We start from the raw sequence: 12106 nt of genomic DNA on the forward strand, positions 1-12106 counted from the left end.
AATAGATCAAACTGAGGTTATTATTCTGATCAGCCATTTGGCTTAAACATACATACTTATTGTGGATGTTTAGACGATGAACAAAGCACACATATACTGTAATATCTACAGCAAGTATTATACTTAAAATGAGAACATTTAAACAACTCTATTATTCAAAAATGAGAACCAGACAATTACAAAAAGCACAGCACAGAGACCTATATGTCTGCTAAAACTCAGCTAAAACTTAAAAAGAACCTGGATTCGGTAGGAGAATATGTTGCACATATGCATATACACACCAATATATCTCACACAGCTATACATAAACAGTGTGAGAAACAGTGGAAAGGAGTGAACTAATATCTGTGTGTTTTTAACACATGGCCGGTTTTCAGCACAAGTCAGCTGAATTTCAAACAACTGATGCCAAGAATGTAATTTCTTCTTTCTGTGGGGTTACTTCACGGAACCTCCTGTGTCAAGAGAAAAGCACACAGATAAAGAAAGATAAAATCACCAAACAAAACTTTTTAGCAGTTTAAAACCCAGTTTGTTATCTAATAATCATCTAGTTACCAGCATTAGAGAGGTCATATTATGCCCTTTTAAAAAGTTTTGATTTCGTCTTTTGGGTCTATTAGAATAGGTTTTCATGCTTAAATGTTCACATATTTTACTCTTCCCTGTCTGTCAGTAACACTCAGTTTAGTTCAGGGGCCTCGTTTATAAACGTTGCGTACGCACAAAAGAAGGCGTACGCCGCTCTCTACGCAATAATTGGTATTTATAAAAAGCAAACTTGACAGTAAAATGTGCGGTCCTTCACGCAAGCTCTGACCCAGGCGTACGCACAAAAACGGGTGAAATGAGAAATGGCGACACCGTCGGCAGATGGAAGAAACACGTGAAAGTGTGTGAAACTGTAGACCGTTGAGTAAAATAAATGGCAATACTGCCTCTCATAAATAACACGAAGACTTCACAAAGCAAGTCTTACAATTAACAGCCTACACGAAAACCCGTTTGATCGATCTGCAACAGAAATGCAAATTAACATATTTGCAAAAAGAAAAGTGAAATATGTTCTGCAATAATATTGGCATGTTATACAATTCATCCTCATAAATAAGATGGTAAACAGAACGAAATATTGTACAAAACTGATATTCTCGCCAATGTGTTCGTCAGGCGGAGCAGATATAGCTAGATATAGCTAGATAGTCAATTAGGGAGAGATAGATAGATAAATAGATAGATGTATTATTTGTCCACTGGGGAAAGTTGTTTTCATAGTAAAAATGTCTTTATCAGCTACGGAATCGTGGTATTCATGCAGGTATTTCATGCATATGCCTTTAGTTTGTTTTATTTTTGATAAAATAACGTATGACGTATGTCTCAACCATTCAGAAAGCTGCAAGAAATTACATTTGCGCTGAACTATTTCCCATTTCTAAGTAGATTATAACCGACATCTGTAGCTTGTCGTTTCTTTTTTATTTCGGCCACAGTCCGAGGTTGTGAGGCTACAGCATACGGCGTCCAGGCGCGCTGGAAGCTGTTTCATGCGAGGGGGGCTGAGGGCTGGGTTGGAAAATATGTGACGTCATTGTGTTATGGCTGACGACAAGACATGACATTTCTCTGTATATGTTGTAGCCAATAAAGAAAACATATTTAGTTTCATATTTATGTTTAAATATTATAGGCTAATGTTATTTTTTATTTAATCAATGTTGATTATGAAAGTGAGCGTGCAGCGTGAGAAAGACATGATACATGAGATCATGAGATACCCAAAATGTCTTTGTTGTTGTTGTTGTAGAAAGACTCTTTTAAAAATATTTTCGTTTAGTATAAATTGTATCTTAATTTTGATATGTTTTATCAAACAATTGCCTGTATTTAATAGCTAAATAAGAAGCAAATATAGCAAAAAATGTAAGGCGCCGGCGATCACTTGCATTGCACGTAAACTGGAGGGCGCCGAAACTCAGCTTGTGCCTCACAGATTTTATAAATATAGGATATCTATTAGCTTGAAATGTCTTCTTTTAAACGAAACTATTCAAAACGAAAAGAAATAGACGACTCTCTGATTATGTAATCAAATGTGCATTTCTCTCTGGCGTTCATGGCGAGTCCGCATAACTTCATCTTTGCAGCGACACAGAAAACACCTGTTTATTAATAAACAATTAAATGTTTCCTTGCTATTTTTGACACATTAATAATCATTACTTTCGCCGGTTCTTTGTGGCAAGGTTTATGAGTGCAGGCGTGCGCTTGAGTGCGGCTATATTAGGCTACGTAAACGCTCATCCTGTAGCCTATTTAAGTAATTAAATCAATATAAAGAGGGGCGATGTGTCCACAGTGGCTAAAATGAACAACTACTAATCGACTAGAAGAAAACTTTAGTCGGAGGCAGCCCTTATTCCACATATTTTCGAACCAGCAGGCCATTCAGGGTTGAGCGCGCGACCCTGAGCGGAATGAGCGAGCGGAGGGATTCAGAAATGCGCTCTCCGCTCACATGCTCTGATCGGAACAAACTAAGCATGACAAATTCAAACTTTATTTCATTTTCTCCGTAGCTTGAACACTCAAACACAGCATGTCTATTTTCATTTCCCCCCCCCCACGTTTTTTAGTACAATATTATGTTAGTCCACAGCCCCCACCAAGGGGTGTGTGGCTTTGACGAGGGGGGCTGCAGCCCCCGCAGCACCACCTTCCCGCGCTACTGACGGCGTCTGCAACCTTTTGCCACTCAAGTGCCTTTTTGGCATTAGAAATGCCCACACTATGCCCTCCAAACAACATTTTTTCTCCTCTTTTCAACCTCGCCAATGATAACTTCTACTTCACATTGAGTGAAGTTACGTTTTTTTGATTTCCTCTCTATGTTTGCCATGATTTCGCAATCGATGAATATTAACTTGTGGGCGTTTCACGGACTATTTATGGGCAACTATGGGCGTGACGTGAAGCCACAAAAGCTGCGCTACATTTAGAATTGTTTGTGATTTATTAAGGGAAAAATGCATAGGATGTGCGTGCGCACGGTTTTATAAATCCGAATATTTCTGTGCGTACGCACTAATATGTTTCATCCGTACGCCACTTCTGACGCAAATCCTGAGATGGTCCTCACTGCAGAACATGAAATCCACGGGGAGGAGTCGGATCCAGATCCAACTCCTCCCACCTTACATATACCTAAACCTACCCATCTCCGCCCCCTGATCCCTAAACACACCCCTAATCCCTAAACCCACCCCTAATCCTACCCATCTCCACCCCTCGGATCTTGATCCGACTCCTCCCTGTGGATCTTATGTACTGCATTGAGGTGCTACTGCAAATCCTACGCAAAGTTTTATAAATGAGGCCCCTGGTCTCTGTGAAGTCCCTGCTTCTGAAAAGCATAATGTGCTCTAATTGGTTGGTTGGACAAGTGTGTTGTGATTGGTCAACCGGTTCAAGCTCGTTTTGGAACTGTCATGCCTCTTACCATAACCATGTTAGATCCGGGGTGGAAAAAAACAACTCTGGGATATGGCGACAACACACTACTAAGACAACTAACCTAGAGCTAGCTAACCTTACTATCCCTTTTTTGCGTATGCCTTGGGGGGATTATTTAAATGAGGAATATTGTGAAGTGTACGTTCCCAGAAGAAAAATCAAGACTATAATCGAGGAGTTTCAGGGAGTTCAGAAACAATGCTCACTGATACAGAGAATAACTCTCTTTTGAGTGGCCTCTGTTCTTTGTAACATTGGCAGTGGCGATTCTAGACCATTTCAACTGGGGGGGCCAAGCTGGGGCCAGTTGTACTGTTAGAGGGGCCAGTTACATTTAGACCTTATTGTTGTCATATCATTTTCTGCACTGTACTGCAGGCATAAACAGGCAAAATACCATGTTTATAATCATTCAACAATGTATTTGCATTTCCATTATATTTTTACATTTGCATTACATATTCAGTATTAGTCACAGTAACTGTAATTGACATGATTATTTCTCTTCATTTTGGTGAGAACTATAGAGCAAAAGCAATGGGGACCAAGAAGCTTATTAATTAATTTACTGAAAATAACTGACTTGCTAGGTAACTATGTCTAACCGTTTACAGGGTTCCTGCACACCTTTTAAAGTCAAATTTAAGGCTTTTTAAGACCTGAAGAAATTCATACCGTACATTAGGGGTGTGCAATATTGACGAAAATATATCTCAATATTTTCAATGTTTTGTTGATAATTAGATGATATTTTACTGATTGTGTTTTTGTGCTGGTGCCATGGCTGGTTTAGCAGACTCACAAAGATATTCATATTTTTAATATTCTATGCAGTGGTCAGTTAACAGGAGGGACCAAAATTATTTTTTTAATTAATTTTTAATTAATTTAATTTGCCACCTTAAATTGATTTCCAGGGGCATTTTCACCTATATATGGACATTTTTTCTAAACTTATTTAGAGTTATGAATCACCTTTTATGTCAAATACTAACATTCAAATTAATCAGTAATTATACTTATTTATACAATAATACTTAATTATACAATAATTATACAGTACCACTGTTAGTCAAATTAATTAATTCAATCAAAATCCATCTTTGCAGTGCAGTCTAGAGGTGACACAGAAGCGGCATTAATATATTTACACTCCATTTACAATTGCATAAATAAAGCTATGAGATTTTTTAAAAATCAATATTTAAATATGAAATGATTTCTTATTGTAACGTTTTAATTAAAGGGTAGGCTACTTTAAATATGAAACTAAAACCGCCAGTAGGCGGCGGCAAGTCACAGTCTTAATAAGTGAGTTGAGGGAGTTCATTCAACCGATTTGTTCAAATGGCTGATTCATTCGGGAAAGAAGCAAGTGATTCTTTCAAAACGCGGATTTCAGTCAAGAAATCATCGCTGTCTGTTGCATTGAGACTCTGCTACGGTTTCATTTTGAATAGCCTACAGTTAAAACATTGATTACAATATCATAATAGACAATACACATCGCACACCCGATACGCACATAAAGAATGAACTTTTGTTACTGAACTGACATTTACCAGCTTTCTCCTTCTCTCCTCTCTCGCGTGCAGGAGACAGACGTTATTCTGCCGCGATTCCCGCGAATGTGATGCGAATTGTCACGTGAACAAGCAAATCCACAAAGATAGAATAATAAAAAAAAATAATACGCATACAACGATAGCAAAAAACAGTTTTGTAAAAATTATTTCACACTCCACATTTAAGGGGGCCACAAGGGGGGCCAAGCTTGTTGTCACAGGGGCACCCCCTCTAGAACCGCCACTGAACATTGGAAACCTTTTTTCATGCTCAAAAAAGCAACATTACACACTAAAGAAAGTTGAAAATGTAAAAAAGCATAATAGGTCCCCTTTAACATAGAAAAGTATTAGACACAAGGGCAAGAAAGGAAATTCAAGGAGCCAACACTTAAAAGGATGGAAAGAGAGAGTCCTTGCCTTTTTATGTGTACTTGAACGCTGTGTGTCCTTGTGATTGGAATTGAGGGATTTCCATACAGTGGTTTTAGACATTTCATCAGATATGTTAATATCAGAGGGATCGTTCCTGGACAACAGGTGGACACAGTCGAGGAGAGGAGGGGTGAGGGGCAGGAGAAGGGGACAAACGGAAAGGTGAGTGTTAGTAAGTACACATTCACAGATACACAGTGGACATTGTGGTGTCTAAGCTTATTTTGAATGAGTCTGACTGTTGGACCAAGGGTTTGCGGAAAGCCACAGTGTTTGCATAGAGCTTCTGATAGCAGTGTGGTACCTGGTGTCTGGTGTTTTAGGTGAGTGTAGAGGTTTGCTCTCCAATGGGATCTGCACTGTGTCTTTGTCTTCTAATTTCTCAGAGTCATCCACCAGCATCTCCTGTGATTCCTGCTACTCATAAACACATACACGCAGCCTCCTTCATTGTATTACATGTGACAAACCACAATGCAAGGTTGGGTTGATTTATTCGTTTCAGTATCAGTTCACATGCATAAATAGCCTGATTTGTTTGAAAGATCATGTTAGGGTTGTTCAGGGTGGAGCCCTAACATACAACTACATGGTGTACTGCTAATTTAATAGTTTATTAATATAATAATAATTTAATAGTATGTGGAACTGTAAATAAGTGAAAAATAAACATTTCAAATAGTAGTGCGTCATGATTTTGCGTCTTTTTAAAAAATATGTATTTAATTTTATTATGTTGCATTACGTTTATTCATTTTATTAAGTTTTGTTGAGGACATTGCATTGTGAGATTAAGTATTATGCTGTATATTGCATCATTTTGGCAAATGTTACGTTTTCTGCCCATAAAGAAATTTACAACAATGCACATTACTGCATAGTATAGAAAGTAGTGTTTCTATTACTACTTGGTGTATGTCCTTTTACCTGGATGGATTTAAAAATATCGATTGTTTGGATACCCTATGCTTTATTAAACTCGGCATATGATTCACAAACCTCCTCTGCCTTTTTGGAATCATCATCCAGCTTCTTCTTCTTACTCTCAGGCATCAGATCATCAAGGTAACTAAGCTCCCGATTGGAAAAAAAACAGTCCAGCAGCTTACGGATGAACACTAATGCCAGCACCTGCAGGAAATAAACACACTTATGCCACTGTTATACTATATTACACCCATAGTTTTTAAATCAACCTTTATCACTGTTCCTGTGGCTAAAACTGTTGAGCATTGCACTATTAACACAAAGGTCATGGGTTTGATTCCCAGGCAATGCATGAACTGATAAAATGTACTGTATTTTTCAAATGCGTTGGATAAAAGTATCTGTCAAATATATAAATGTAAACTAATACACATAATGATTATTTCACACCAGTGTTGACTAGAAATGTACAAAAAAGCGACGTTTTATTCTAGTATTGAATTGTTAAGGAAGTTTTAACACCCCTAACATTGTACTTTGTTTTGGGACGTACCATCATAGGGAAGACGATTGCGGCAGGGGAAGTTTTGATGACCCAGAGCAGCACAAGGCAGGTAAGTTGGGTTATAGTGAACAGGTGGACTTTCCTCAGAGGAACGTGACGTAGATAAATAAAGTCTGGCTGGTGCTTCGCTGGCATGCCAAACAACTTCAGACGGTCAAAGAACTGAGCAAGACAGGACAAAGAAAGATGACAAGTAACTGACGTGTCACTGTATACATGTCTATGTTTAGTGTCAGATGAATGTCTCTACCTGAATGCCTTTCAGAGATGAGGCGCCCATATAAAGAAAAACACCATAGAGAACTGGCATGGGAATGAACTGTAAAACAAAAAGCAGTCCTTTAAGATATTTTGTTATCTAATGCAATGGCATTTAAGTAGGCCACATATTATATGTAACAACAGATTTTGTGCGATTACCTGTAATGCCCCAGTCATGAACACAGAGCAGCCCATCAGTAGAAAAATGACCAGACCAGTCAGCCTTTGCTCTCTAATACCCAGAAATCGAGGTTGCTCCCCAGGGGCGGAGCTTTCAGACTCCAGCTTCAGGCTGTTGACGTGGGAAATTGACAGGACGGTTGCTGCGACAAACCAGGGCAACCCCATTATAGAACATACCGCTAGCATCACTCCAACCATCAGAAGATCCAAATGGTACCCGCAGCCTTTCTGTGTAGAGGAAATAGAGCACATACTGATCACACACACATATGATCAGCAGAGACACACACACATCCTCTGTAAAGGGTACTTTAGAAAATATACATACTAGAAGTTTGTGCTCCTTGCGGTTTATTATGACGGCGGTGATCTGTTGGTCCATGAAGATGAGGATGGTGCAGAGAAGAGCTGGTATTGAGGCAGCCAACACAGTCCACCATGGGTTTCGCCCAATGGGGTTAATTAGCCAACCCCGGTCATCACGTGTGGGCTGTAAACATAAGGAGAAATTTAACAAAATAGCATGGTAATCATACTTTTTACATAGTATTACCGATCCTTTTTTATGTGACGCAAACTTAAAAAAAAAGCTTCACTGTGAATAAGAGTTTCATATATTTTTCATCTTTGCTAGTATTACCTTAAGAAACTAACAAATTTTCAGCAGCCATTTCTTCCTTCTTTATTGTCCAGTGTCACATGATCCTTACAAAATCATTCTAAAATGTTGATTTGTCACAAAGTAGATGTTACGATTCCTGTTTTAGGACTCTTATTTTGATATGTATTTTCTACTCCCATTGTTCCTGTGTTTGCCTTGTTTCCTTAGCTCCCTGGTTTGTTTCCTTGGTTACCCTTGTTTGTTGCTATAGTGATTAATTACCATAACCTGTCCATTGTTAGCCCCTTGATATCTTGTGCATGGAGTTTCCTATGTTCTTTGTCTGGTGTTGTCCTTTGTGGCTGTATTGTGTGCTTAGTTTTCAGTTCTGTTTCTGCCTGCCTTTTCCCCTATGTTTGGATGTACTCAGTGTTTCGCCTTTGCTTTTATTCACTTTTGTTAATAAACTTATAATATTTAATTTGGATCCTATGCTGCATTCAAGCCATGTTGTAATTACTGTAAATAAAGCTCCGTATACTTTTGAATCGCTCGCATGGAACTTTGATGTCATGATCGGTCCAAATCGTAGCTCTCAGAAAATTACGAGATTACACTTTGTAATTACAAGTTAAGCATGTGAAGGCTTTTTACAGTTGAGAATTGTCATGGCAATTTCGACATGGCATAAATAAATCTGTACTCTCCATCTTCTCTGAAAAATCACACGTTACAGTAGAAGTCTTTACTGTCAATTTTCAGCAATTTATTGCGTCATTGTTTAATAATAGTATTTATATCTTAAAAAAGATATTATTCATATCCTAAAAAAATCTTACTGACCCTAAACAATAGCATAGATTTTAGATAAATTAACCAAATATTTTTTACAGTGTAATGTACAATTTTGGCACAGTGGGGTAGCACTGTCGCCTCAAAGCAAGTCCCTGGTTCAAGTCCCTGCTGAGCCAGGAGTCCTTTCTATGTGGAGTTTGCATGTTTTCCCTGTGTCTGCGTGGGTTTCCTCCGGGTGCTCCGGTTTCTCTCACAATCCAAAAACAATGAATGGGAGATGCTAAATTGTCCGTAGGTGTGTATGCGTGTGTGAGAGAGAGTCCCAAGCCATGTAATTAGGGGTTTGGCAAAGACCTGGCAACCTACCCGAATTCAATCTAAATCAGTGGTTCTCAACCTCTCCTGCAGGGACCCCCTGACACACCATGTTTCTGTTTTAACCCTGAAATGGCACACCTGATTCAATTAATTAAAGGCTTAATGAGTCATTATTAGAGTAGGAAGTAGGAATTAGTTAATTGATCAATTAGTCAACTACTCATTAAGCCTTCAATTAATTGAATCAGGTGTGCCATTTCAGGGTTAAAACAGAAACATGGTGTGTCAGGGGGTCCCTGCAGGAGAGGTTGAGAACCACTGATCTAAATTGTGGAATATGAATCAGTCCAGCTCAATTGTTTATATGGATCACTGTCCGCACACAGCGCATCTATCTGGATTAGCCTGAGGTATAAACTCAATTCCAAGACTCAGCATTGTCTTATCATTTAATCTGTCACTGCAGGGGTGCCACTCTAATCTAATCATATGAACAAATGTTCCTACTGTAGAAACAAGACATGAACAAATACAGGACTGTTGTGGATTATGACTGGACAGAAAGGAACTGTCTGAAGACTGAAGCAGTGCATTCATCACTGTAAGGTAAGCTTTGAATGAAAAAGCTTCCAAAACAGAGCTGTTAGAAAGAACTAGAGAACTCAAAGCATTCAGGAGAGCTTTTCCTCTTTACTGCACCGCACAGATGTTTCCTTTTGGGTACCAATTAAATCTGGTACCAATGGGTACAAATTTGATTGGCAGCTATTTTGGTTTATTTGTCCAATTTATATTTTATCATATGTTAGAGTTTGCAATAATATAAGAACATTGCATTGAAAATTTGAGATTTTAATTATGATAGAACAGGCTTCATATATAAATATATAAACAAATGAGCAAAAGTTATAGTAAAAATTACATAGTAAAATTATGTTTCAGTTTTTCGGTTTAATTTAATGATTAAATTATTCAATGTGCATTTTTAATTGTGATTGGCTTGGCATTTTATTTATATTTTATTAGGATTAAAATAAATATACCTCAAATATGTATGGAAATATTGTGTAGAATATTATGAACACATTACTTCAATCCAGTATATACATATTATTTCTGAAATAGTAATAACTGCAAAGATTTTCTAGTAAAAGTGATGCTGGATCATGACACTGAGGACGGCATTTTGGAAATTATATTAAAAGTCCTTCCTGAAGAGCATGGATATTCCACCAGGGGGCAGAAGACATGTACTGTCCTACATAGTATACCAGTATTTTTAAGTATTTAAAGCCTTGGAAAGCCATTTACCACATTTAATACATACAGCGTTATAGGGCTAAATATGCAAACACCAGTGTGCACATTTGATTATTGATTCCTACCTTGAATTTGCTGGGCACTTGTAATTTTTGGGATGGAACTCCAATGATATAATCAAGCAGGACCATGAGAACAATGGTGAGGAACACAGCAAAATCACTGATCATTGACCGTACCTACATCACAAAAACAAATGAATACACACTTTGCACTTATTGTATACAAAATCACACAGAGTATGCAAAAACATATGCATATGTTTGAAAATATAAGTATTTCACCCTCACCCGTGTTGGGAAGTATCTGCTAGTCTTGAACTGTTTCAGGAAGCTAGACAGGAAAACGGTACCGAAAAACAAGATGGCTGACCAGAAGAGAACATCAGGGGTGTAGGGACCATGGTGTCCACACGCCGATCCAATAAACTGCCCCTGGAGATCTAAACACTCCTACTCACAAACACACACAAAGTTTGGCTCATATTTAACTGAACTGGCAGCCCAGACGCTGACTCAGTTGTGAAAATAGGATTAGCACTAAATGTGATCTGTGTGAGACTACACTGTGAAAAAACATTGCACTGCAGTAATGGGATGAGAATTGAATAACAGGACTCCTCCAACTGTATAATGTGTGTCATAAGGTGTTCTTTCACAGCATGATGATGTAAGATGATGTACATGACAATGTGAGGCTGTTGAGAAGTTAAAAGTGAGATAAATCACATTTAAAGGAATATTTTGTCTTGATAATATTTACACTTAACAACATACAGGGTATGTTCAAAATCACCTAGTCTAGTCTAGACTCTAGTCATATCAGTGGTCTAACCAAAAACGGTTGCTTTTGCATGATGATGCATCCACACCAGTAGGTGTCAGTATAAGTAAGTCTTAGACTGTTGTTGTATCAGCCAGCTAAACAAAAAATTACACAGTGTACTTTTAAGGTAAGACCATGTAAGAATGTTCAATTTTCAGTAGTTTGACTAGACTGTATGTAAGGATTGTGGGAGCTTGAAGTACCGTTACAGTGAGGTTGCTCCATGGCACTGCAGAGGCTGTGACGTTCCTCTGATTCCACAGTTCTAGTGTTTTATTACTGGGATTATCAGGCTCTGCACACCTACAGCTGATGGCATACAATGTGTTAAAATGTGTGTTCACAAACAGTTATTCCAGTCTTAATTTCTCATTGATGTCTAGAAGAATAACTTATTCTCCTTACTTACTTATTAATTATTAACATCTAAGAACACAAAATTAGAAACCCAGGATATTTCCTGAGATCCAACTTGCATAGGTGTCTGTATATATGAGTTTATATACTTACTAGGCCAGTGTTAGTTTGTCCAGATTGCCATGTCTGTTGATCGGGTACAGTTCTCCAAGATGGAAAAGTTTCTCCAGTGCTTCATAAATAAAGATAAGGCAGATGAGCGAAGCAAAAGCTTCCTCTGTAAAACGTGTGATGTAACAGACCAAGGAGCTGGCATCCGTTGCAACAAGAATCAGACACAAGAAAGCTGTCCACAGACCAATACAAGTACGCAGGGACAGGTACGAGAGGTCGAAGTCTCTACAGGGACAGAAACAGGCAGGACAGAGACAATAGAGA

At 38.2% G+C, this 12106-nt stretch overlaps 1 protein-coding gene across 2 annotated transcripts in view; it reads right to left on the reverse strand.

The window, feature by feature from the left end:
* Positions 1 to 279: 279 nt before the first annotated feature.
* The window catches only part of slc4a8 (solute carrier family 4 member 8), a 37230-nt gene continuing 25403 nt past the window's right edge, over positions 280 to 12106 (reverse strand). The window contains exons 14-25 of one of the 2 annotated variants that reach the window (XM_056253821.1): positions 11822 to 12067; positions 11515 to 11620; positions 10777 to 10938; positions 10552 to 10665; positions 7781 to 7942; positions 7429 to 7680; positions 7259 to 7327; positions 6997 to 7170; positions 6516 to 6647; positions 5821 to 5930; positions 5502 to 5610; positions 280 to 458 (exon numbers count right to left, since the gene is read on the reverse strand). In XM_056253821.1, coding sequence (XP_056109796.1) covers positions 447 to 458; positions 5502 to 5610; positions 5821 to 5930; positions 6516 to 6647; positions 6997 to 7170; positions 7259 to 7327; positions 7429 to 7680; positions 7781 to 7942; positions 10552 to 10665; positions 10777 to 10938; positions 11515 to 11620; positions 11822 to 12067 — 1648 coding nt within the window. In that variant the 3' untranslated portion in view covers positions 280 to 446. Of the gene's footprint in view, positions 459 to 5501; positions 5611 to 5820; positions 5934 to 6515; positions 6648 to 6996; positions 7171 to 7258; positions 7328 to 7428; positions 7681 to 7780; positions 7943 to 10551; positions 10666 to 10776; positions 10939 to 11514; positions 11621 to 11821; positions 12068 to 12106 lie in introns of both variants that reach the window. The other variant, XM_056253820.1, reaches the window with a different exon arrangement.

Source organism: Rhinichthys klamathensis, unplaced genomic scaffold, assembly GCF_029890125.1.
Source record: "Rhinichthys klamathensis goyatoka isolate OS25496 unplaced genomic scaffold, OSU_Roscu_1.1 h1tg000109l_1, whole genome shotgun sequence".
NCBI lineage: Eukaryota > Metazoa > Chordata > Actinopteri > Cypriniformes > Leuciscidae > Rhinichthys > Rhinichthys klamathensis.